The 26,383-nt window shown below is 43.2% G+C and overlaps 1 protein-coding gene and 1 long non-coding RNA gene across 6 annotated transcripts in view; one reads left to right on the forward strand and one right to left on the reverse strand.

The window, feature by feature from the left end:
• VAV3 (vav guanine nucleotide exchange factor 3) overlaps positions 1-26,383 on the reverse strand; it is a 211,646-nt gene that overhangs the window by 148,286 nt on the left and 36,977 nt on the right. For 2 of the 5 annotated variants that reach the window (XR_013987216.1, XM_081008604.1), the window contains exon 1: positions 3,252-3,735. The exons of 1 other annotated variant lie outside the window; for it this stretch is intronic. Coding sequence is in view for 3 of the 4 variants with exons in the window: in XM_081008604.1 (XP_080864730.1) it covers positions 3,252-3,455 (204 nt within the window). In the remaining variant the exon portion in view is untranslated. Of the gene's footprint in view, positions 1-3,251; positions 3,740-26,383 lie in introns of those variants that run through there. 2 more of the 5 variants (XM_081008607.1, XM_081008605.1) reach the window with 2 other exon arrangements.
• The window catches only part of LOC308478803, a 40,011-nt gene continuing 37,028 nt past the window's right edge, over positions 23,401-26,383 (forward strand). Inside the window, exon 1 of the long non-coding RNA XR_013987293.1 lies at positions 23,401-23,606. This is a non-coding gene — a long non-coding RNA (uncharacterized lncRNA). The remainder of the gene's footprint in view (positions 23,607-26,383) is intronic.

The following is a 26,383-nucleotide window of genomic DNA, read 5'->3' on the forward strand; positions in this document are numbered from 1 at the left end:
CACGATGGGAAAAGTACCTGTGTGTGTGTGTGTGTGTGTGTGCGCGCGCGCGCGTGCATGGAGTATTTTCCTATCTCAGACAAGAAATGGAAGCTCCCACACACACAGGGAGCTGGGTCATAGCCAAGATTAACATTGCATTTCCAGGACACTCGAGCCAAATCATGCAAATGAGAAAATTAGAGGCTTAAAAAATATACATGGTGTGCAATCCACGGCACACTTAAAAACACAAGGCTGTAATCTCATGCACACTTACTGTGAGCATTCATAAGATCAGGGTTTGCCCATAATATTTGAATTAAATACAATGCATAAGCATGCTTAAATGTTTCCCGGTATTTCACTGCAAGGCTGCTACAATGAACAGCGAATGTATGGCATTAACTGGTTTATACATGCGGACCTAATGAAGTGGCTAAGAGATTGAGCAGGGGGACTCGAGTTCCAATCACATCCCATTCAAACTCACCTGGTGATCTTAAGCAAGTCACTCTCCTAGCCTGCCCCCACTCACTTCAGAAATAGGAGTCCAAAAATAATACTAATTACTGACCTATTTTATAGGACACTTCTGATAATGATAACGGGTAAACCATTCAAGATATTCAAAAGTGCTATATAAACATTAAGTGTTAATATTTATATAGCACTTTTGAATATCTTGAATATCTTGTGCTGTAGATTTCAACAAGGTCAACAAGGTCAAGTTGATGATGATCTTCTATGCAATAAATTGATAGTCTTGGATAGGGTAGCCAAATGAAAAATAGGACAGAGCCCTTGCACCTTTAATACCTGTTTAGAAATGGGAAGTCCAGCAGGTGTGCCTTGCATTACAAACTATGCTACATCTGCTGAAATTCCCTCTTCTAAATAACTATTGAGGGTGAAAGAGCCTCATCTCCTTTTTCATTTGGCTACCCGTCTTAAGGTAAAGATAAAGGGACCCCTGACCATTAGGTCCAGTCGTGACCGACTCTGGGGTTGCGGCACTCATCTTGCTTTATTGGCCGAGGGAGCCCGCGGACAGCTTCCGGGTCATGCGGCCAGCATGACTAAGCCGCTTCTGGCTAACCAGAGCAATGCACAGAAACACCGTTTACCTTCCCGCTGGAGCAGTACCTATTTATCTACTTGTACTTTGACATGCTTTCGAACTGCTAGGTTGGCAGGAGCTGGGACCGAGCAACGGGAGCTCACCCCATCGCAGGGATTCAAACTGCCGACCTTCTGATCGGCAAGCCCTAGGCTCTGTGGTTTAACCCACAGTGTCACCTGCGTCCCTAGTCTTAGGTATGAGTAAATACAAAACAAGAAATAGACAGTTCTGGGATGACAGCAGATCAGATGCCAGTTCAGCTAAAGCTAGTCATAGATAGGACTGCACACTTACATAAGAGTAAATACCACTAAATACAGGAACCTTACTCCTGAGTAAACATGTTTAGGTTCATGGTGTACACACCACTGAAAGAAATGGAGCAGACAGTGCAATCCTGTGTGTGCTTACTTGGTAGTAAGTCCCATAATGTTCAGTGGAGTTTACTCCCAAGTAAGTGTGCACTGCCTTAAGACAGTTGTATCACCACCTTGTCTCATAGGTTTCAATGACAGTTAAAGTCAACTCTCTATATATATTTACCTATGATGTAAATTTGGGCTTACTCCCAAACATGACAAAAAATTTAGCTGGCACAGTAATGAAGTTGGCAAAACAAGCCAAACACTGCCAACCCTGCAGTTTATTCATTTTTAAGATATCATAATAAACTACTAACCTAAAAATTCTCTCTCCCTCTCCCTTACTGAAATATAAGAAGCTTAACTCTGAGGAACGTTTTGAGAGGATCACTTCCCTTTCTTCAGAAATCAGACAGCACCACGCAACCAAAGTGAAGCACTTTTAGCTGTGTTTCCACCAAACATTCAAAGCACACCCACCCAAAGAATCCTGGGAACTGCAGTTTTCCCCTCACTATTCCCAGCACCCTTTAACTAAAGTTCCCAGGATCCTTTTGGGAGGAGTGCTTTAAAGGTATAGTGAGTATGCACCCTTAAAATCTCTCATTGAAATCAATGGGGGTAAACCACAGTGACATTGTGCCCATTATATTTGTAGGTTAAACCATTCCAAACCACATTCACAACTACAGCTCATCCCATCCAAAAGCCCCAGGACGATATATATCATTCAAGATGCCAGAGTGCAACTCTGAGTTACAGCTCTGGCTCCCACTTTGTGTTTTTTTTTTTTTGTCTCTGAAGGCCAGATCCTTCATAAAATGCATTCTGGCATTGTTCTGAGTTTCCCTGTGATGTGCATTATACTAAGGGACAAGTGGATAAATACTTTTAAACCCTCCCACAAAACCTTCAGAGGGCAGCAACAACAACAGCTTCTTTTTGCTTTGGGGCTGTCATTTTATCCTTTCCCCTGTCTATTGTAATTACAGATAACGGTAATGGAGGCAGTCGACTTCCTAGATGCTTCATTTTACATGACACAGTTCCTCTTTAGTTTCTCTTTTTCCCCCCTAACTGTTAACCCAAGTGAATCCAGGCAGAAACAGGAGAACAGCCACAATTTAAAAGATACATAGATACACACACTAGATGGCAAAGTAATATTAAAAACACTAAGTCGAGCATTTTAATGGAGCCCAGTATCCTTTCGCCCCATCCCCCACTGAGCTCAAATTTTAAAAGTACCCCCAAAAAATATGCAGTGGCCAGCACAAAGCATTCAGTTCTGGGGTTTAAATTATTGCTGTTATTGTCATTGCTTCCTTTATCTCCCCAGTTCATGGAACTACAACTGTTGTTTTTATTTCCAAAATGCTACCTGAAACTCTATACAGGGTCTCTACCTTTGTTCCTTCATGTCACACACATAAATACTTATCTGACAAAGTATCTCTCTCTTTCTCTCTCTCTCTCTCTCTCTCTCTATATATATATATCTGCAGCCCGCAAAAGAGCATCTTGTAACTCTGCCAAATTCAAACATCCCCTGCTGAGAGCTGCTGGCTAACAAAGTGAAAGCAAAATACCAACAAAAGTGACACCCTGGAAGGACCCCTGCATTGGAACAAAGGCATTAACCAGGCGATTAATAACGCGGGATGGGGAAGGGTGGGGAAGGGGAAGAGGGACTCGGAGGCACAATAATGCAGGCAGAAACCCGGAAGAGCCCGGCATTGCACATCCCACACTTCTCTCTCTTTCTCTCTCTCTCTCTTTTTTTTTACCTGGGACATCTGAGGTCTGAGGTTGATCTCCTTGAGATTGATGGCGTGAGGGCGCAGGTTGTTGAGCAGCTGGCAAAGCAAGACTCCATCGCGGAGGGTCTGGGCCAGGTCGAACACCTGCGCCGTGTCCCAGGTCACCCGGTGGTTGACCGGCAGCACCCGGCACTGGATGAGCCAGTGGGCGCATTGCTTCCAAGGCTCCATGCGCGCTCGCCGCCGCCGCCTCAGCCCCGGGAAGAGAGAAGAGACCGCTTTCGCCCGACGCCGAGAACTCCAAAGGCAGCCGAAGCCGCGCGCCCTCCTCGCCTCTCCGCCTCTCCTGCTGCCGCAGCTCCTCTCCTGCTCTGCCCCTCGCCTCGCACGCACTGAGAGGAGCGGCGCACGGAAAGGCAGCCGGGGAGGCTGGTGCGCGTGCGGGTCCCCCTCGCGGCGCAGCAACACAGAGTCCGGCGGCGCCTGAGGGAGAAAAGAGGAAAAAGGCAGCGCGCGTGCGCCCACCCAACCCGCGCGCTTTCAGGTTGCCGGCTGCCCTCTGAGGGGACCGGGCGCGCTCTGCCTCACGCGCCAGGCGCAGCGTGGGTTGTGAGGGGCAGAAAGCCAACGGCGGAGGGAAAGCTGGAAAGAGGGAGGGGAGAGAATGCCGGGTCTCGCGCCGGTACTTGCACTGGCTGACAGGACGTTTCCAGCAGCGTTTCAAAGGGCAGGTTATGACCTTTAAAGCCCCCAAACAAAGAAAGGAGAAGCTGTGCGGCTCTCCTGACGCTATTGGACTACAATTCCCATCATCCTTGGCCATTAGCCGTGATGGCTAGGGCTGATGGGAATCGGAGCTCACCAGCTGCTGAAGTAGCGTTTTCCAAACTTGGGTCGCTTTTTTAAGACTACAATTCCCACCATCCCTGTTAGCTGGGGATGATGGGAGTTGTAGTCCCCAAAAAATGGCGACCCAGGTTTTGGAAACACAGGCCACTGGTTCGCCACCTCTGCACTAAACTGCACTAAACTGCAATCTAAGGTCACCAACCCGGCACCCTGCAGATATTATGGACCACAACATCCTTCACCCGCAGCCAGCACGGCCAATGGGCAAGAATAATGTGAGGTGTGATCGGAAGCATCTGCAGAGTTATCGGGTCGGCAGGCGCTGCCTATACCCATATCAGTCTGACCATAACTTTGGAGGTGGCGCTCATCTGTAAAAGCAGTTAGGCTGCTTGGCAAACTGAACAGGGCTTTTCAGTGCTAGTCCCCAATGATGCCATTTGATTCCAAGCACTACCCAAGGCTATTGGATATTGTTCTTCAGCTTTAAATGGGTTGTGTTGTTGGTTTAGTGGCTTGTATATTTCTAGGGTGGAATTGGATTTTTGAATTGTTTTAACTGGTTTTACAATTGGATTTTATAGATAAACTTGTGCATGGTTGTAAACTGCTTTGAAAGGCAACTGTGCTTAAAAGGCAGCCTAGAAGCTAATGACCAGAAGGGCTGGTGGTTCACACATGTACATCAAATTTCTTTTCATATAATTACTGTACACTTCCACACTTCTCACAAGAATGATCATGGAGTTTGTTTATACTATTTACAGGCTATCCTATAATATACATTCTCTGGGCAGCTTACAAAGAAAATTGAGTTGGAATAATTACAATAAACTGCATATAAATATAAATATCCAGTAGGCAACCTTAAAATGAACATGTGAGCACCCAAGATCTGAGTGACTGAAATAAGTATATAGCATTTTATTTTGCAGGGGATTTGAAGCGATGTTTGATTTGCCTGCTGAGACACAAAATAGGGGAAAGTAAATAACATGTTCCTGACATAAAATTGATACTTGCTTTTATGGGCAACAATCTTTAAACAGTCAAGACAAAAATAATTGTTTGTTTACAAGCAGTAGGAAGCTTCTGTGGTTATCTAATAATTCCCGCAGTTTATTTATTTTATTACATTTTTATCCATTGTGCTCAAAGAATGCCTAGGAGTAACTCCCATTGAACTCAATGGAGCTTACTGCTGAGTAGACATTCAGAAAATTCCACTGTAAAGTTACAACGTGCCCCATTGAATGTATGGTTCTCTCACCACCACCACCACCATATTATCCTAACAACAATCCTGTTAGGTAGGTTAAGCTGAGAGAAATAGACTAGCCCAAGGCGACAGAATCAACATCATGAATGTATCAGGGTTCATAGTTCAAAATCTCATCTGTTCAGTTCCTGCCTTTTTTCTGGCAGGAGTCCTGCATGCCAGATTTTTCAAAAGGGCATGTTTTTGCAGTATGAAGATTAAGTAAAGGAAAGCCTTCACTACTAAATTTCTACTAAAACAAAACAGAACAAGGGCACTGTTAGGAAAAGGTAGTACCTTACCTAATTATTGTATTTGCAACATTTATACATAGCTTAAGGCTTCAGATTTTAAGGTATAATTAGAGTCCCATCCTATGCATACTTATTCAGAAATAAGTTTAGTTATGCTCAGTGAGACTTTAATACTAACTGTGCTTGGGGTAGCATACCTGCCGTACAAGCCTAGGCATGTCAAATCAGGTATGTGGCATCTGGATCCTAAAATATAGTAGCCTGGATTGTAGTCAAAGCTGGTAGATAGATTTACTAGATAAAAGATAACATTGTCCCTATGAAGCTGTGTTTAAAAAAAACCTAAACCAATTAGTACCTGCTACATCAGTTTCTTCAACCTACATGAGGCACCAGGGTTTCTGTTTATTTTGTAAGTGGGAACATCCCCAGTCTGCTGATCACATTCCAATAAAGTAGAGGTGCTTATATTTATTCTAACCATGATGATACATATAACTTATAGATGACATGGTTAGCAAGCTCCTAAGACTGTTTTAACATGGTTCTTCCACAAGCCACAATATTCCAAGGATATTATTCCTTTAACAATCTTGCTTTGCTGTTACATGTTTTTGTTGTTAATTTTATTTCAAAATAACATTCCATGGGGTGGAGGTGATACCTAGGGTAGCTTTTATTGAGGTGATGCAGATCTTTTGCAGACAAGTGTGGAAGATTCCCACTTTTTTATTGAGGAAAAACTCTGTCCCTTTGGCAAATGGATATTCAAGCAGTGCCGCTTTCACCATCAAGACACAGGGCCTTTTCCAGGAGAAATGTGGCAATCCTCATCCTGGTCATCTCTCTCTCTCTCTCACACACACACACACACAGAGAGAGAGAGAGAGAGAGAGAGACTTACTTTCAATTAACTTTGAAAGAATAGCTCTCTGTAACACTAAGTAATAGCTGTCATCACCAGCTTCGAGTTCTTGATGCTTTCCCGCTTTCTTATGTCTGTTTTGGTTGATTATTTAGCTTTATGTGGGAAGATATCATTTTTTCTCCCATGGAAATTTGAGGGAAGAGCCCTTATGAAGGGGAGCCAAACTGTAAACGCACACAGTGTTTTACATAAATATTAGACCCTTTGTATGGATATCATGGACTGGCTGGATGCAGAGGAGTGGTGGGAGGCATCAGCTGGGGAATCCCCAAGGGAACACCCCAAGGGGACTAGTGGTGGGATGATGATGAGTGGTCAGAGGGAGAGGAGGGAGCAAACTGGGAGAAGGAGGTGTGGGAAGCTGAAGAGGTAACGGGGTTTAGTGAGCAAGAAGAGTCTGCGGCAGAGAGCAGTCCCGAATCATAGGCAGAAGTGGAGGCTAGAGAGAGGAGGGGGACCAAGAAGCAGAGATGAGACAGGCTGTTGAAGAAGCCGGAGGAGGGTCTCTCCCTCCAACTCCAATCAGCTCTTCTCGTCCCTGGTCTTCCAGACCAAGTATGAAGAGGGTGGAGCAAATACAGACAAGGCCACGAAGTATCAGATTGCTTGGGAAGGACCCAGGAGAGAAGGAGACTTAGAGAACAATGGGGAGGTGGGACCTTCAGTCCTCACAACTGCCTCATTGGGACAAGATCTTCCGGGGCTCACTAGGTCTTGTTTCTTTGAATAAAGAGTTACGGTAACCATGTGAGTTAATGCTGACCTGCTCCTGACACCCACTCCTGACACAGCTAATTCAGGAAGGCTGTGGTTCAGTGGTAAAGCATCTGTTTTGCATGCAGCTTGCTATGTTCATTCAATGCTTCTACCAGTAGTGGCTGGTGCCTGTTGGAGCTAGTGGAGCAGAAGGCAGGGACCTCAACAGTAGGAGGAGCCAGAGCCAATGGCAGGCAGAGCCAACTAATTCTAGTTTTGCCCCCATCTTCCTCCTTTCTGAGCTCTACAAGAGACTAAGGTGAAGGAAGCTGATCGTAGCTGACCTCTGTTTTGGCTCTGGACCATCAGTGGCAGGCAACCTCAGTCTTAAATCCCCCCCAAATGCAATAGGTGATGTCAACATCATGTCAGGCATTAGGTTTTGTGGCTCTATGCTGGTGACTGCGGATGGCACAGAGCCATTTCAAAGTATCAATATCCTGCTGCTGACAGTAGATGATTCAGCAAACAGTGCAACCAAGGAGTGCCTTTTTCTTGTACACGTCAGGTAGCAGCATGTCTTGGGATAGCGCTGAGAGAGGGAGAGGCTCTAAATATGCCTTCCCTCCAGGAACAGCATAAATTGCCAGGCCGTATGGGGCAGTATCTTTGTGACATCACCTATTTGCATGCCTAGCTACAAACGTAATTTGCAATAAGGAAAGGTGCAAAGACTTCCATCCCCATATGGATTATGGAAGAACTGATGTGATTGTGTAAAATGAGAGCAACAACCGGCACAACTAACTCATGTGCATGCCTGCCAATTCATCTTTTATCCTGGGTGCAGAGAAGCAGCACTTTAAATTAGTGCCACTTGATCACACTGATAGAGAACTTGGCTTCACTGAGCTCGAAAATGAACAGCACACATGCTGATAGGAGCCTATCGTTGAGTTTCTAGAGTCTATCTGCTAAATGAGGCTTTGGAACTTATATAATGTCAGTTTTATAGGAAAAGGATGGTCTGACAGAAAATACATTTACTATTCCCATTGAGCACTTTCTAATAAAGATAGTTTTATCTGAATCAATTAATCTTATTTGGAGCAAAGGGGGTTGATAGCACATAATTCTTAATATCTAAAGTGAAAGGTGTCAGCTCTCAGGGATGTTTGAATGTCATTTTTTTTTTAATCTCAAAGCCCTTCTCTTTAACCATATGCATGGGAGACAATTGCAAGGGGGCTGGATTTAGGGGCAGGAAACTGGATTGCTGTACTTGGAGGGCACTCCTATGTTTATCTCCTTAACATCTGGAACAAAGAATACAAAGAAGTTACACTCACTTGTAAAGCTAGTATAATTGACCTGCAGTGCCAGTATTGCAATATCTTTTCAAATTTAAATTTAATTGTCTTACATGACAAGGATAAATCATGCATGCAAAAAATAGCACATCAAATTTTGCAAAACTGCCTTCAAATATAATTTTTAAAATGCATACGAAACAAATAGAGGGGGTGCCAAAAATGCTCCTTGGATAGGGTGCCACTTGGTTGGATTGTGTTTGTGTGAATTCTTTTATTTATTTTGATGCCTGTTCTTCCTTCATTGACAGCATGCATTGTTTTGTGATTCTGTTTTTTTCTTGTATTTTAATGACCTTCTGTTGGTTTTAAATTTACTTTGCAAGCCCCCTTGAGCAGTTCAATTTTTGAACTGGAATTTAGGAAGGCAAACAGTCTTAAGAAATGATATTTGCACATTTGTCGACCCATGAAACTGATCAGTATAATCAAATGGAGTGCACCAAGCTCACTCATGTATGCCATTGCCCCATTGACTGAGGACTGAAGTTGCAAGTAACATGAACATTATCCAGTCAAGTGTGTCCTTTGCAAGAAAATAATCTACTCTATCATTCTTTCCTAAGAAGAAGAAGCCCAAAGCAGTTCTGTCAGCTGCCTGCTCAGTCTTTTCTCAGAAATACCAAAGGAAATAAATTGCACAATGCCCCTAGAGTCTATGCCTGAACTACAAAACATAAGTGCAATTTTCAGGAATGTTAAATGTAGTTTTGCCTTTAATTTACAACCAGTTTGCTTTTTATCATACTCTTACTGCATAGGAGAAGTAATCATTCTAACTTTCCTTTTTTCTTTTTCTACATTTTTTTTTTTAAATCTAAGCTAAATCCACCCAGGATTGAAAGTCTTTCCTTTTGCAGTGTGCCTGAGCCCATTTATCATTAGGACCTTCAATTAGCCCTGGAGCCTGTTTTCATTGCCAGGATGCAGATCTTGGGCATCTGAAAAAATAATAAAGGAGACTCTGCTTTGCTCTTGGGACTTTCTAGAGTGCCTTTCATTCACAGAACTCAAATAAGCAGAAAGAGCTTTGAGGAAGGAATGGATGAATCAGCCAGTGTGCATCCGTTTTGCATGCGTTCATTCACAAGTCCATCCCATCCCATTTCCACATGAATCTGCACACACCCCACCCCAAAAAAATCAGCACAAATGTCCATATTGAAGTGCACATTTAAATGTGTGCTTTATCTCAGTGTACTTATTTGGGGTATCTTGTCCTAAAATACATATTTTAATGAATTTTTGCAAGCTTCTTTTTTTAGAGAACTGTATTGCAAAAATCAGTTGGAGGACAAAACCTGAAGGATAAGTATGTCCCAATCTGCACGTAAATCCAGGAAGTGTGAATCAGCTCAGTTTCACTTTGGCATTCACAGAAATGCAACTGCTCAAACATCCCTCCTTCAACGTTATAATACACAATACCCAGACAGCTTTGAGCTCCACCTTCTCTAATGGTTAATCTATGCCTCAGATAATCTTGTGGTCCACTGTTTTTTTCTTGATTATGGCCATCCAGAATCCCTTAAAATTGGTAAAGAATACCATTTTAAAAGCAATCTTTATGAAGCATTGTTTTTGTATATTTGCTTCTTTCCTCCCCCCACCCCAGTATTTTAGGTTGTTGCTTTTTCCTCTTTCTTTGTTGCTGTTGTTGATATTTGTAGGATGCTTTATTTAAGCTGGAGGGGGAATCTGCTATTAAGATTATATTTTGTAAATTCATCTGCTAACAGATGTTGCAGCTTGTTTCAAGAGCTCTCTTGGTGAGAAGGGAGACAAAGAAGGAAAAAGCAGTAGCCAAAAGGTAAAAATGGCACTGAGCTGGCATAGGAATCAATGGCAACAAACACAACTGAAAAAATGGCAGATATTCTCACAATTAAAATATCCTGAGGTTAATATTTCTACTCACACTACTGTCAGGCCAGAAATCAATACTGGACAATATTTAGTGCAGTTCTAACTTTAGGAAAATCCACAAAATCAGGGAGCAGTCAGAAGGGCATTTCAGCAGTTGGGGAGATAGGCTCCTGAGGCCCAGTTCATCTAATTTGCATGGATCAGATTATCCACTATTATCATATATGAAGTAAACTCATTTCTCCAAGTGTCTGTCCTTACATAATCATGTTGTTGTAGGTCTCACTTGAGTTGTGTGCATTATTATATGTAACCCCTAATCCAATAATAATAACAGCTTATTTCCTAGTCCTAAACCTGTTGTCCTTTTCTTTTTCTCAACTTTTTGCCTCATCCATATGTTCTAAGAAGCTTTCCCGAAGAGCCTTAAGAACGGATTTGACAGAAAGCCACAGGCATCATTTGGCATTGCTGCAAAAGAAGCATTGCTGAAAAACTCTCACAAAAGAGATGAGTGGGAGGCCTCAACAAATGAGGACTCTTGTAGCAACTGCAATTAAGGGAACTTACAGATCAGACCTGCAGCCGGATAGTTTCTGTAGGAGCCCTAAAGCATTTTTCCCCTTTTACTGGGGAGAGGGAATCTTAAATCAATGTAAAACAACCAGACTTACTAGAGTAATTAATAAGTTACATAAATCCTTTTGATGAAATTTAAAAGTAGGCAAAGTTGCCCATCAGTCATCCCAGTGAAGGGAAATGTCATTTTTCAAGTCCCCTGTAACTGCACACACATTTTGGGTCCTTTTTCTTAGCATCTGAAATGTATGGGAACATATGAGGAGATGCATTCCAGCAGACAGACGATGATAGATAGATAGATAGATAGATAGATAGATAGATAGATAGAGATAGATAGATGATAGATGGATAGATGATAGATAGATGATAGATAGATGATAGATAGATGATAGATAGATAGAGATAGATAGATAGATAGATAGATAGATAGATGATAGATGTTAGATAGATGTTAGCTAGAGAGAGAGAGAAGAATAATGGTGATTAGATAGATAGATGATAGATAGATAGATGATAGATAGATAGATGATAAATAGATAGATAGATGATGATGATAGATAGATAGATAGATAGATGATAGATGATAGATGATAGATGATACATACATACATACATACATACATACATACTCCACTGATAGCTATTTACCAGAGATTGCCCAGGTTTCCAGCAAATGTCTCTGTTATGTCCCCTATTTTGTCCTTGTTTTGCTTTAGAGGAAGTCGTTATCGAAATTTGGGTTTGTGTGAGTTTCTAGAGACGGCATACTTCAGGCTTCTTCCACAGATTTCTATAAGTTAGTTTCCTCTGTGTGTGAAGGGGATGGACTGTATATTGATTCTCCAGTGTGTGTGCTGTTTCCTTTGGAGGCAGTGGTCACTGAGGGCTTACAGTGTTTTTATAGTATAGTATAGTTTTTATAGTACTTACATGCATGCCGATTGAGCATAGATGGGGAAAGGGAGCACAGCACTTTCACAAGCAGCAAATCCACTGCTCCATATCAGGACCGTAGAGAGGTAGCGCAGCACTCCCAAAGGTATCTTCTTGACCCTTTAGGTCACTCTCTGACTCTCAATCTGAAGTGTTCTGTTTCACAAAACAGTTTTTGTCCTGTCCTTCAGTTGGAGGGAGTGGGTGGATCAGATGAGGGAGAGCATGTTGATGCTCTCACATTCCAGGGGAGTCACTATTGCAATAAATGGATAGATTGCAATAAATGGCTGTCAAACAAACAAAATGGGGGTGGGGTGGGCCTTGCCCATCCACTGACAATTAGGCAGTCATTTGAGGGGGGGCCTGCATTGTTCTTTTTTGGCCAAACCCCGGCACCTTTAACAATAATCAAATAGTAACCCTATAAGAGCATATAGTCCCACTGAGCACAACAGAACTTATTTCTTAACAAGTGTGTATACAGTGGTACCTCAGGTTACAAACGCTTCAGGTTACATACGCTTCAGGTTACAGACTCCGCTAACCCAGAAATAGTACCTTGGGTTAAGAACTTTGCTTCAGGATGAGAACAGAAATCGGGCTCCGGCAGCACAGCAGCAGCGGGAGGCCCCATTAGCTAAAGTGGTGCTTCAGGTTAAGAACAGTTTCAGGTTAAGAACGGACCTCTGGAATGAATTAAGTACTTAACCCGAGGTACCACTGTATAGGATTGCAGCCTAAGACACCTGATGACCATATAGCCTCTCACTTCGCAAGTTGCAGCAGGAGAGAGGATGATTTCGAATAGTTCTGACACATTCTGACACAAGTAATTGCCATATTATCTTATTTAAAACATACACCCTTTTTGCTTTTCAGTCATGTAGAGATGGTTCCCGCCCCCCTCCAAGAATAAAGGAATACCACAGGTGAAGGTGACACAGCGGGGATTTTCTCTGCCACCAACAGCAGTGCTTTTTCAAGCACAAAAGAGCGTCCCTGTCTTCCTTTTGCGAAAGGTACAGAGAATGACCTTCACACCTTGCTTTGCAGCCTGAAGCATATAGGCAGCCAATGAGGTGGCTTCAAAACTGGACGGGTATGCAATGTCACCGTGTTTAATGTGTCAGGACGTGGACTGCTGCATTCTGCACCAGCCACATCTCCACGTTACACATGAAATGGTTAAAATGCAGAAGTCATAATTATGCACAGCAAATCGAATTGCGGGCAGGCTGCTGAAAGGGGACCAGCCCTGCACAATGGGTTACCCCACCAAGTCAAAATGCAGCCCAGCCAAACAGATATAGTGACTTGCCAGATCCTTGAGAACCCCCTTTCGTCTCCCAGCCAGGAATTTACATTGTTCCAAACTTGACATAATCAAAAGAAAAAGAAAAGTTCTTTTTTTTGTATTTTGGTTTTCAACAACTGACAAGAGATTCTAAGTCATTGTGCCAAAAGCAAATGTATCCAACGGCTGAGACTGTGACATAAACCACAGGAAGCCCCTTTTTTTAAAAACAAAACTAGAGTGAGTGTCTTTCTCTGTATTTTCCCAGTGTAATAACAGCACTTTGAAAAATCTGCTGAAACAAAACTTCCAGAAGCCCGATTACTAATGGAACCAGCAGGGGCTCCCACTGATACCATAACAAGGTTCAGTAGGGCTCAGTTTGAGCTTTCCTTTGCATTTAACAGTTCCCATGTCTGATAGCAGTAGGCACTGGCCTCAAAAAAAAAAAAGAGTTTTAGTTCTCCAGTCTAGTTCAGGGCTGCCTCTCTGCGTGTCCCTGTTTATTCTGTTTTATCAATATTTCCTTCACATTTTTCACCATTCACATTGCTAGCTAAAAACCCAAACGGCTATAGAATAAAAACAACCAGTGAATAACCCCCAACTCTTTGAAGGTCTGTTTTAACCATCAGAGGAGAGGGAAATGGTTTTTAAAAGGTCAGAAACGCAGGCTACAACCTTAAGCAAATTTACTTGGCAGTATGTTGCACTAAAATTGCTGTGACACTTAACGTGTTTAAGGATAAAGTGTAGCATGATGATATGGAGCCATTAAATTCCATCAGATGGAATAAGGCCAGGTGAGGAGCAGTGGCTGAGGGCTGGGATCAGGGCGGAGAGCTGGTTTGAATCTCACCATTATCGTGAGCAGACTGTGTGTTCATAAACAGGCCCCATCTCACACTCACCATGGAAGCAAGGGAGCTCACTGGGCTGCACTGTGGAATCTCAGCTCCTGCTTCTGACATATATGTTGACTATGGGTCATGAATTTAGAAGCCTTATGAAGTGGCCCTATTGTGCACTGATGTACACATGTAGCCCTTCTTTGCTTGAGGGGGAATCCTGACTGGTTCAGGATGTTTTGGAATGCATGTCAGGCCACTTTGCAGAGTTGCTGAGCATGTGACTGGTGCATGTGACAGAGATATGTGGTGTGGTCCTTCGACCCGCTCACACATTGTTTAAGTGCTGGGGTGGGGTTGAGCAAGCCCTTCTACCCTTAACAATCACTGGCTTTAGCCCTTTTCCAAAGGACACAGGGAGTGCAGAGACAGGCATGCCATCCCTGCTGGCTCTGTTTCTGCCTCCAGTCTGCGTGCACTGAGGCCAAAGGTCTGAAAGAAAATCTGCATGTTTAGCTAAATGCACTAGGAGCCTTCCCCATGTCAGGAAAGCCTGCACAAAGCTCCTGGTGGCCACAGAGGATTCAAAGTTCAGTCATCTAATTGCACAAAGGACCCTCTCTTCAGATCACCACTTTAGATCAGGGGTGAAGTCATCTGATGTATCAAGGCAGCCTCTCTATCCTTCGTTCCCTACGTACATTCTTTGAACACATGAACAGGGCTTGTTTCTTTGGACATTTTGCCTGCCAGCTACACCTCAACCAACAGTGGCTTATCAGCTTGCTGCTTCTCTCCTCTGAGGCACCTGCAAATCTCCGTCTTCTGGGGCTCCTCCCAGCTTTCCTCTTGTGCAAATGGCTAAATGTAAAAAGGTTAAGAACTTTGCTTCAGGGTGAGAACAGAAATCGTGCGGCGGTGGCGCAGCAGCAGTGGGAGGCCCCATTAGCTAAAGTGGTGCTTCAGGTTAAGAACGGACCTCCAGAACGAATTAAGTACGTAACCAGAGGTACTACTGTACACATCCACTGTATATGCATAATATACCATGACAGGTGCGGTTACAGAAGCTCTTTAAAATGTGGTGGATCTTGCCCATTCTCTTTCCACCTTCATCTAGCGGAAGCAAGTTATCTACTTATCTGCAAAGCTACTGATAGTGTGAAATTATCTTATACAGTTAGTACCTAATAATAGGAAGCAGGTTATAAGTTTGCCACCTGCAAATAACCACAAGGATGAACAGAGATACTGGACAAAACACACAAAGAACCTAAGTTTGCAGGAATAAATGTTGCTTCCTGCATTCTTGTACATTTTTTTAAATGAAGCAGTATTGCAGACATATGATAACCAAAAGCAGGGTTGCTGGAAGGCCAGATTTGCAGCAAGTATCACAAATTCCAATGACCTTCTCCAATAAGGTCAGCTGAGCTAAGGTTAATGTGGTTGCTGGGCTAAGACTCCCATCAGCCCCAGACAGCATGGCCAATGGCCGGGCATGATGGGAATTGAAGTCCAGCCATCTCTGGAGGGCCACAGGTTCCCTGTCACTGTTCTAAAACATGGCAGAGATACACCAGTTGCATGTGTCAGAATGGGAGCCAGAGTTCTACCGTCCTGTTCAGCTGCTGCCACTACTATGAAAAGGATTTTGTGAAAAGTAAGTAAAGACAAGAATCCATATTGCTATAAAAGCTTCCCCAGAGGTCCATTTGAAGATGCTTTACCTTTGAAAGACAATAAAATTGCTGAGCCAAGCAAGTTAATGCTCAGAGAGTCAATGGCAGCAGCTGTAATGCAGGGCATGTTTTACTGCTAGATTACGCTGGAGGGAAAGGAGGCAATTAACCCAGGGGTATGGGAGCATCTAAGATTTTATTCTTAAAATTGACAACTTCTTCTAAATTAAAACCTCCGGCCAAATCCTAATGATGTTTACTTAGAAGAAAGCCCCATTGACTTCAGTGTTTCCAAGTAAGTGTGCTTAGGACTGGAGCCAAAGGGTTGATTCGTGTTTTTTTAAAGACTCAGGCATGCTAAGTACCCAAGCTTAAATGGCAAAACGCATGTGAATTCCCATCCATTGTGAATGATGAAAAATTGTGCAAAGAGACAGTTTTCCCTGCAATAACATAGAAAGGACCAATCCTTTAACCCCAGCCTGTGTCAGGGTTATATCACTGGGGACCTGCCAGGGCCCATGCCACACTGCTGACCACCACCCCCAATAGCTCCTTGGGCCTACTGCTGTTGTTCCTCACTACTGTGGTCTGTTCTGCTGCCATCTCTGACTGAGCAAGCAGTGAAAAAACTGAGGGCATCTTGCCCAGGGCTCCCCCAAAACCTTGAGCCTTTCCCAGTTGCTGCTTACATGCCTGTTACAGGGGCATCAGCCATTCAAAGTGCACGTGTACTATTACCACACAAAAGCATTGGTACTGCATCCATATTTTGCAGTTTTAAAAGCACCTTAAGAAGTGAAGTGTCAACTGCCTCCACATGAGGTGACTATTTAAGATAAAAGTAGTTTGGGGAAACACTTTGCTTGACTTTTGCATAGCTCTTCTGAAATATGTGAAAGAATCAGGGCCACTTTATTTTTAAAAAATCAGACTAAATTATTTCAGTATCTAGGCAAAGAAGACTTCAAAGTATGTGAATGACGAAAGCAGGGAGGGGAGAATCAACTGATTGCACAATTATGCTGTTCCCCATTATTAAGAAGCCTAGGGGGAAGATTGCTGCAGCAATGAACAATCATGGCTATAAAATGAGCCCATCTTTTAAGTCTGCGGCTCTGAATATTTTAGAGCTGATCCACAAGAACAGATCTGCAATGTACTACAGAGTCCGCAACACCCCACCCCCAGCTGGGTGGAGAAGGAGTGTCCAGCAGTGTCCCAGCGGTTGCCATTAATCTGTTTCCAACAGTACCTGCTGTGACTAGGAAGGAAAGCTACAGAGCTCTGGTACCCTGTTGCATGGCCAAGGGTAGTTGTCACTGGTGACAGCTGTGAACAGCTGTGAAGAGGGCATCCAGGGCTTGCTGCTATGGCAGAGGAGCTGGCAAAAGTGCTTCATTTAACCACAGGAAAGGGTAGGGCAGCAGAATCATGCAATTTCTCTCTCTAGCTTGACGGGGCCCAAGAGAGGCTGTGTAGGATTGGTGCTTCCATGAGTCAAGGTGAGGTAACAACCTCAGGCAACTGGTGGAACCAAATACTACCATAGGGATCCATTAAAGATGCATTGAAAATGAATCATCAAGCAGCAGATTTCTTGAGGTCCATTACAACAATAACTTTCCTGGAGAGTGAGCCCCATTAAACGCAACGTGTACAATTGCACTGTTAATGCATTATAAGTAAGCTGGATTGTAAGTAACCTGATTCACTGTATTTGTAGAACCTCCCCCTTCAGAACTCCAGCCTGTCATGAAATCTGCTTCTTGCTCAACAGAGTCATTTCTCACAATGAGTTCAGAATGATTTTCTGAATGGAACTGCAAAAAGCAAACTCGCTACCTTTTACCTAGAACCGTGCTCCCACACATTATTTTATGTTATTATGTATCTCACAAAATTTATATACCGCTTGATTGTAAAAACAAAACAAAACAAAACCTCAAAGTGATTTATGAAAGATAAAACAGTAAAATCAAGAAAAATTCACAACCATGGCACAGTCTGTCATGGCTGCAACTAGAAACCTGAACAGAGACAGAGAGAGAATTTCAATTCACAATGACAGGGATGTTTATTATCCATGGCATTTTCGCTTTTCGCTCCCTCTAAAACTGGTGCTCATGCTGCTTCTATGGGCTGTTTTTAATACTTCATATCTTTGGTTTTGCTATATCTTTTGCCGGTTTTGTCTTAGCTTATTTCCTAAGCCACTAAGAGAAATATGCGTCATCGTCCCCCACACTGGGCAGGATATAAATCAGGGGTGACTAACCTGTGTCCATGAAGATGGTGCTTGACTCCAACTCATATTACCCTTGACCACTGGCCATGTTGCATGGGGTTGATGGGAGTTGCCCAGCAGTTAGCCACCCCTGTATAAATTTTATGCCACAATGAGTGTGTGTCTGATCTGGCTACCAGGCTTAACATCGCCTGTAACTGTTACGAGATCTTCTTGACTGAGGTGGCATTTTATCACTGGATGTGGGGTGGCGGATAGACGAAACTACAAGTGATTTCCAGTCATACTCAACAGCAAGCTGCTAGTAAGATTTCACCTAGCTAAAGTTAAAATCCCAGTGCCCCCATTTATTGCTCTGAAATGATGATACTGCAATCCATTGTATGTGGCAAATTCAACCAGTTCAGGATCTATGGCAAGATGTTCAAAACTGAAGAGCCCACTTAGGTTAAATGCAGACAGATTTCTTTCTTAAAAAAATAATAATACAGCTTGTGTTCCTCCTTCAACCTGTTCTCTCTGCTCACTCTTGAATACAAGCCAGCCATTATGATAATTTGACAGTTAGCTTAACAGATGTCACCTCCAGACTGTGCTCTTTTTCTCTCGCTCCTGTAAGTGGGAAGATGATCCAGAGAGGTTGGTGGCCCTCCCTCCGCCTTGCACACTGTGGAGTAATAGTCAGAGTGAAGCAGGATTAGCCTACTGATAAGCCATATTGCCCTTCTGGATGCTGCAGTTTATATATCAGCAAACACAGGGGACACAGCAGGCCCAGTAATAAAAAAGCAGCAGCACTTTCCCATCTGTTACCATATTAATTCCTATACACATGCAGCAAATAGAACTACCTTTGCCTGCTGCTTCATCTAGGCTTGTTCCTTTTTCCTAGACGCATTTCTCTACGAAAACATGAGGAAGTGGGAGGATTCCTTTTCCCCCTCCTCCTTCTTCTTCTTCTTCTTTTTCAGAACAGTCTTATGGTGAAATGGCAGTGCTTGCGAAATGGCACGGCAGCTTAGAAAGGTGGCATCATCTTCTTCAAAGACACACAGGAAAGGGAGGAAGAGCAGGACCATGCAAGTTTAGCAGAGTCTCTCCATCCTGATCTGATGTCTTCTTCTTTTCTTCTTCTTTGGTGATCACTAATAGCCAAGTAAGAGTGTCTTCCATGAACACGGTTTTAACAGTGAGTCTGTAAGGGACCACGGAGGCCAGTTCTGGATCCACACGTCCTTCCAGGTGAGAGTTGATCATGGTGAGGGTTTGCCAAATGTGTCTTCCTCGTAGCACATTTCTCCCTTTTGTCCTGAGTGTCTTCAAAGCCCATGACACCTTTGGTAACGGCTGTTCTCCAACTGGAGCACTCACAGGCCAGTGTTTCCTAGTTGTCAGTGTTTATACTACATTTGTTTTTAGATTTGCCTTGAGAGAGTCAAACCTCTTCTGTTAACCACCAGCATTACCCTTTCCATTTTTAGGTTCGGAAAGATCTACCAAATCAGAGACAGGCAACATAGGGTTGCCATACATCCAGAATACTGCACCTGAAAATAGCCAATAACTTTGCCAAAAAAGCTCAAGAACTTTTCTGTGTATGTTTTCACTTTTTGAAATATGGCATATATAATATAATGCAGCACCATCTGGGTGGCACCATATTGTCTATCCATGTACTACCCCAAAGAGGGAAAAGGCCTCCATGAGTACTGCAACCTCCCTAGTGAGGTTCCTAGTATGGATGCTTGGGGAATTCTGTCCTTGCAATATCTGACATGAGCCTACCAAACTCATGTGTGGATCACAACGTAGCTCTGCACTTCTCCAAGTATTTGTGATGCAGTTCTTGGCTTAAAATAAATTTTATCAGTGCATATTTCAAAATTCCCCTTTAGAAAATAAAACTTATCTTTATTTTAGGAGAAATCATGTTTGAAATGTGTATTTCAAATGCAGGTTTTTGTTTGGATTTTAAAAAAAATGTGGAAACAGGATGAAACAGATTTAGGAATGAGCACATGTGAAAATGGCATGGACTAGAAATAGACTGATTTGTCTACCCACTATATCCAATCTTTTTCCTGCCCCCATAGCTCTAGAGAAACAGGATGACAGCTTAGAAGATTAACATCAGTTATCTCCTTCTCCAGGAAGCAAAGGAGGGGCGGCACAAGTATGAAGATTACTGGACTCTCTCCATCCTAATGTGATGTACAATCCCAAGCAGGAAACAGCTAACCCCTCGAAGAACATGAGAAGAGTGCTGGGCCTATCTAGTCCACAGCGAACAAGCAAAAGTGTGTGGGAAGCTACAAGTAAGACATAAGCACAATAGCACTCTCCCACTCATGTTCACCCGAAAACTACTACTGCATCCAGGAAGCATATTACCTTCAATACCAGAGATAAGGTAGGCATCATCATTAGATTTTTATCCCACCCTTCCTCCCAAAGGAGCCCTGAGCAGCAAACAACAAACAATATAAACAGTTTTAAAAGCCAGTCAAATATCCTCACTGCTAAGTAATTTCACAGTTGCCAGCAACGATATGTTTCAGCCATGAAATGCCAGAAAAATTGAAATGTTTTTAAATTCCACATAAAGGTTAATAATGAGGGGGGCAGATGCACCATGCCAAGAAGGGCATTCTATGAACAGGAGACCACCACCAAGAAAGCCCTGTAATGGGTTAACACCATCAGGGCATAACCGGCACTAACCAAGGCTTCCCCTGCCATTCATAAGGACAGAGATGGCTGATACTGAAGGAAGTGATCTTTTAGGTACTTGGATCTCATGGTGTTTAGGGTTTGATACACTAGTAATAATGCCTTAAATTGGGTCTGGAAGCTCACTGGCAGCCAGTGTAGTGCTTTCTGGCCTGGTGGCAGGTGGTCCCTTAGGGCTGCCCCATTTGCCATCCACCAGCCACAATAGCTGCAACTTCTGGACTGTCTTCAAGAGCAGCCCCATGTAGAGAGGATTGCAGTAGTCCAGACAGAAGGTCACTAGAGCATGAACTACTGAGGCCAGGTCTAGGCATAGCTGCAGCAAGTGAACCAGTTTAGGCTGGGCATAAGCACTCATAGCCACAGAGGCCATTTGGGACTTCAGTGACAGATTGGAACTGAGGAGTTTTCACAGACTATGATCCCCTTTGCAGGGGCCAGTGATTTGCCCTTTACTGTAGAGGCCGCAGTGCATATGTTTCATGTTAGGCAAGTGTGAACACAACAGCTAGTGTTTCACAGTTCACAAAGCATGGCAGATCTTAATGGCAATCGGCCAGTGGAAGGAATTTTTACTCCCAGTACAGCTGATCGGAGTCTGTCATTGTCCATTTCAGCAGGGTGAAGATTTTCTGTTCTTTAAAAAACAAAACAAAACACATATGGTTCTGCTGCCCTGGAAAAGCCAACATTTCTGCTTGATAAAATGATTACTCACCAAAAAATAATTGGATTGACATTAATGGGAGAGCCTGAAGCATTAGTTTAATAGCAGCCCATATAAATTGTAGAAATGTTTGAGTATCTGTTTTCATTTAAATGAGGCTTGTAGCAGATGGTGAAAATGCCAATCAGTCTGAGGCAGGTTTTTAGATCTTCAAACTAATGAATAATTAACTATTCCTCCCGTTCCGCCAAATGCCACAACAACAGAATTGCTCCAGTTCTGCTTTTCAAACTCATCCAGATACCTGCTCAAATACACTATGTATTATTCGTCCGGTAAGCTATAATGTGTAACAGGCCTGACAATCCCAAAACACTTACTAGGGCAATACCTTTATTAGACCAAATTAAAAATGTGCAAGCTTTTGAATTCCCCAGAACTCTTTACAAGGCTAAATACAAGGTGGCAGAAAGTGGGGGGCAGGGGGGGCTATTCAATCCATCTGTGACTGTACTGGATAAGAGTCTTAAGGAGGAGTATGGGAGGCAGTATTCAAATGGGGAAGCAGTATTCAAATGAACCTCATTCAAATAGGGTTAAACTTAGGCTATTAAGGAACTCAGGAAAGAAGACACTTACTGGCTGATTCCCCATTTCCAAAATTCCAACTACCGACTGGATTGGCTCCGCTGGTGCATTTGCACCATGCCAGCCTCACCAATGTCTCACACTTCCCTCTCTCCTTCCTGGTATGCAGCATTGGCTCAGACAGAAGGAGGTCAGGAAGCGATGTAGCGTGCATACACACCCACACACCATTACCACCACCACCAAATCATTTGCTACTGTCCTTACTCTTTCGTTATGACTGGCCCAATTAAAAGTTCACCCACATCATTTTGGGTCCTATCTCTCTTTCTCTGGAACTAAGATGGCAACTATTTCTGCAGTCTTCTTCTGGCGAGCCTATTCCCTGTCCATATAAATTGTCTTAATGAGCAGCAGGACGTTTTATGGTAATACAACTGCCACCGTGCAAATAAATGGAAACGTTCAGAGTTTATGGTGCGTATTTTTTTGCTCAACATTTCCATTTCAGGCGCAGTGACTCTTTCAGCTCTTTCCATCTCAAACTTTCCTCTATGTCAATGGGTGAAGTGCTGAATCTGTGTCAGATTCCCATTTGTGAAGTAAGAACATAAGCACTTTGTTTTCCCTCCTATAAATACTGGCAGCAGCCTAGAAGAAATTAGGTCAGAGATGGCCAACATGGTGCCCTCCAGATGTTGTTGGACTCCAACCCCCATAAGCCAAAGGCCAAGAGTGATGGGAGTAGTAGTGGATGGCATGGTGGAGCTGTGCCACTCATCTGGCACCACCCCTCTGGTTATGTCACTGTTGCACCGGGACAGAGCAGGGGAGTGGAAAATTGGTGGTGAGGTTGGATTACGGCAGTAATGCAACCTATCCACTTGGTCCCACAACATTGGCTACCCCAAGTTAGATATTCTAAAACAGCCAATGGGACCAAAGCAGAAAGATAAATACACTACTGTCATGCACCTCAATGGCATTAAATTTAACATTTAGTTGTACCCATGTGCCCCAGTCTGGAGTTTCATGTAAACTCCAGTAGATACAAGGAGTTCCTGCATGCACAGACTTCCCTTTCAGTTCTAAAGAAGAAGAAGTGTTCCCTCCCTTCATAAAACATGTGGGTTGGGAAGCTCTATGCATTCTGTGCTGTCTTCTCGCAGATTGCAGGCACACATTACCTTCTCGTTTGTTGGAATCTTGAGGAGATAAAGCTTGTGATACCGACCATGGAAACATCTTTGATTCTAATCTCATTGCTAAACCTCTGCCTAGCTTCTTCTTTTTTTCCACAACAGGAAAATATTGTTCTGAAGCTCAGTTCCGCTGACTAGCAGCTGCTGGACAGTTTGCACTCCTTAAGTTCAGCATTGGGCTGCGTCGCCAAACAGCAGATGAGAAATGAAAGGAATGTATCTATAGACGACAAGAATGGAATCGCCGCTAATTCTGTAGGTGCATTTTCCCCCAGGAAATTCCATTAGGTCACCACAGGAATCCAAATAAGTGGGAGATGGGAGAATTTTGATTTACCTTGGTCCTTGAAGAAAAGGCCACCCAGATGATGTAAAGAAAATAAGGTAAGGCAAAAGAAAACAACTCAGAACAGAATCAAGTGCCAACGTGGTCCTATCAGTAAGGCCTTTAGCCATCTGTCATTGCCATTTCTACAGAACTATAAGCAGGGGCGTAGGAAGGGAGGGAGGGCAGAACGCCCTGGGTGGCCTCCATGAGGGGGGTGACTTTTGGCGCACCGCCCACCTGCGACTCCCAAGCCTACCCCGAGCCGAAGGGGTAAGGGGGGGAGCTGTGCCGGCAGCATTCCCCCCTTCCCCCTTCGTTTTGACAGCTTGGGGGAGGCTTGGGAGTTGCGGACAGGTGGCGCACCGAATGTCCACCATGGGCAGCTCACTCTGCCCCCGGATAGAGGGTGAACGCACCGCTCCGGGCACCCAAGCGGCTATCCTGCGCCTGGGAGGGCACCCTACGCACCATGCCCCCCTCGGGAGCGTGCCCGCCCTGGGCAGCGCGGGCATATGCTCTGCTGCTGACTAGAGGGATAATTCCATCTCATAGGGGTGTTTTGATATGCCACCATTATGTAAGCCAGGGGTGAAGAGCCTCAGGCATGAAGGTCAAATGCTGTGCTCCAGGATTCTCTGCAACTCTCCCCAAGACACATACTTCACGGTCCCTGGTTTGTACTCCAAATGCTTTTGCCTGGCTGGAATACGTCCTTGAATGTTGACCATGCTACTTGCTTGTGTGGATGAAGAACAGAGAGGGGCTTGTGCATTTTTTTAGAAACTATGCAGAGGTAAAATATGCATTCATTGCTCCGCCCACACTTGCCTCTGACCCCGCCCACAACTGGTATTTGGCCCTCAGAAGCCTCCCCAGAAGGGAATGTGGCTCTCAGGCTGGAAAAAGTTCCCAATCCCTGAAGCAAATTCAGCGAAATGGTTATTTAATTTTAAAACATTAAATTTATTTCTAAACTGCTTAGAGTCTAGTTAAGTGGAATATTTCTATGTAAACCGCTTAGAAACTATGGTAGTTAAGTGGTATATGAATTGTTCATATAGTAAAGAAAATAAAAATATAAAAATCTGTCCAATTATTGAGGTTTAGGGAACACCAAATAAACACTTTTGGAAAGCCGAATCTGGCCTGCAAGACACAGATTTGCCACCCCTGGTGTAATGAGACTGGATGCAGCATCTTTAGCGAGTATCACATGCCTCTCCCTGCTCTTTGAGATGAGCTGGGGATGCTTTGCTCTGGGTGCCTTTGACTTCTAAGGTAAGATCTATGATTAGCTAGAGCAGAGCTTTTTCAGCAATGGTACCGCAACCTTGGAATAGTGCCCAGAGGTCTGCAAAGCACAATTGCTACTTAGATTTCAATTCCCAGTGAAGACATTTCAGTTCTCCAAATCAGTTTAGATGCTGCTTTTGGAGTGCTGCTTTTGCCATTTATTTCATGATCTATTTTAGAAGAAGCCCTCCAACATTTAAATATGTCTTAATTTGATGTTTTCTATTGGAAACTTTTAGAATATTACGTATGGTGACTAGGGATTTAACCAATTTGGGGGGAAACAGGACAGAGAATGAGATGTGAATCTGTCTTTTGTCACAGATACATGGAATATAATTACAAATAGATAAAAAGAAGTAGTCCGAGCTATATATCTAAGACTATGGGGAGGGGAAGTTTAAAGACTGAGCTGTCAATCAATGCATGGAAATATGCAAGGGTATAGACAAATTTGTACACTCTGTATCTGGCATTGAGAGAAAACTTACAAACTGATAGCACAAAGATACGTGACTGTTTTACCATGATAATACAGCAATGTAGTGAAAATATGTTGGATAGGGGGGAAATAAATTTCCTACAATGTTGATGCACTTGTAAAAAAAGTTCTGAGAGTTAATTTGACAGTTTGTTTGTTTCTTGACATATTTGAAAGGAGCAACTCTAAGGAAGAAAGAAATATTACTGTTTCACACATGAATAGTTGCTAGATTGCTTTAAAGTAATATGATCCAGCAAGAACACACTGAGAATCTTTTTAGATGATTACTTCAATGTTTTTCTGCATTATCATCATATATTAGTGGAAAATTAAAGGCTAAATTCTACAGATTTTTCATCCTTTCTTATGTACTGCTCTGAGTGTTTTTAAGGGAAAGTCAGTTAATAAATCTTAAGTATCAGCCCAGAAAACAATCTGAAGGTACAGGATGTGGTTACCTTGCTGAAGCTAAGGATGCCTGAATTCTGGTTGGTGCCTAGATGAGAGGTACCCAAAATATGCCCTCTTGTGCTCCTGAGATGAAAGGTAAGGTGCAAATGCAATCAGTGATACTGTCAGGACAAGACCTTGAGACAGTGGCCTAAGCAGAATGAGTGGGAAAGCCCCCGAAATGCAGCAGGGTTAGCTTACCCCAGTTTGAAGTTAAGTGAAATCTACACATTATTATCTAAAGAGGAGACTACAGACCTGCGGTTCCCAGAATTCCCTGGGAAGAAGGAGAGTTTGTTAACCCACTCTGAGAATGGTAGCTCTGTAGATTAAATAGCAGTCTCCTAATGACACACAGCATCTTTAAATACTATTCCCCGAATTCTTTGGGGGAAGCCATGACTGTTAAAGTGGCATAACAGTGCTTTAAATGTAATGTGTGAATGCGGCCCAAGCTGAGGATTCTGTTCGAAATGCATTCAACTCATAAAATAAAATTATACACTCAGATGCCTTTCCTTTTGTATTATAACAAACAACACAAGCAGGAATTTACTAATTAAGGTTATGACGTAATATGTCCAATAGCAAGTAAAACTCCAGCAG

Source organism: Podarcis pityusensis (genome assembly GCF_964106645.2).
Source record: "Podarcis pityusensis genome assembly, chromosome: 6".
Classification (NCBI taxonomy): Eukaryota; Metazoa; Chordata; class Lepidosauria; order Squamata; family Lacertidae; genus Podarcis; species Podarcis pityusensis.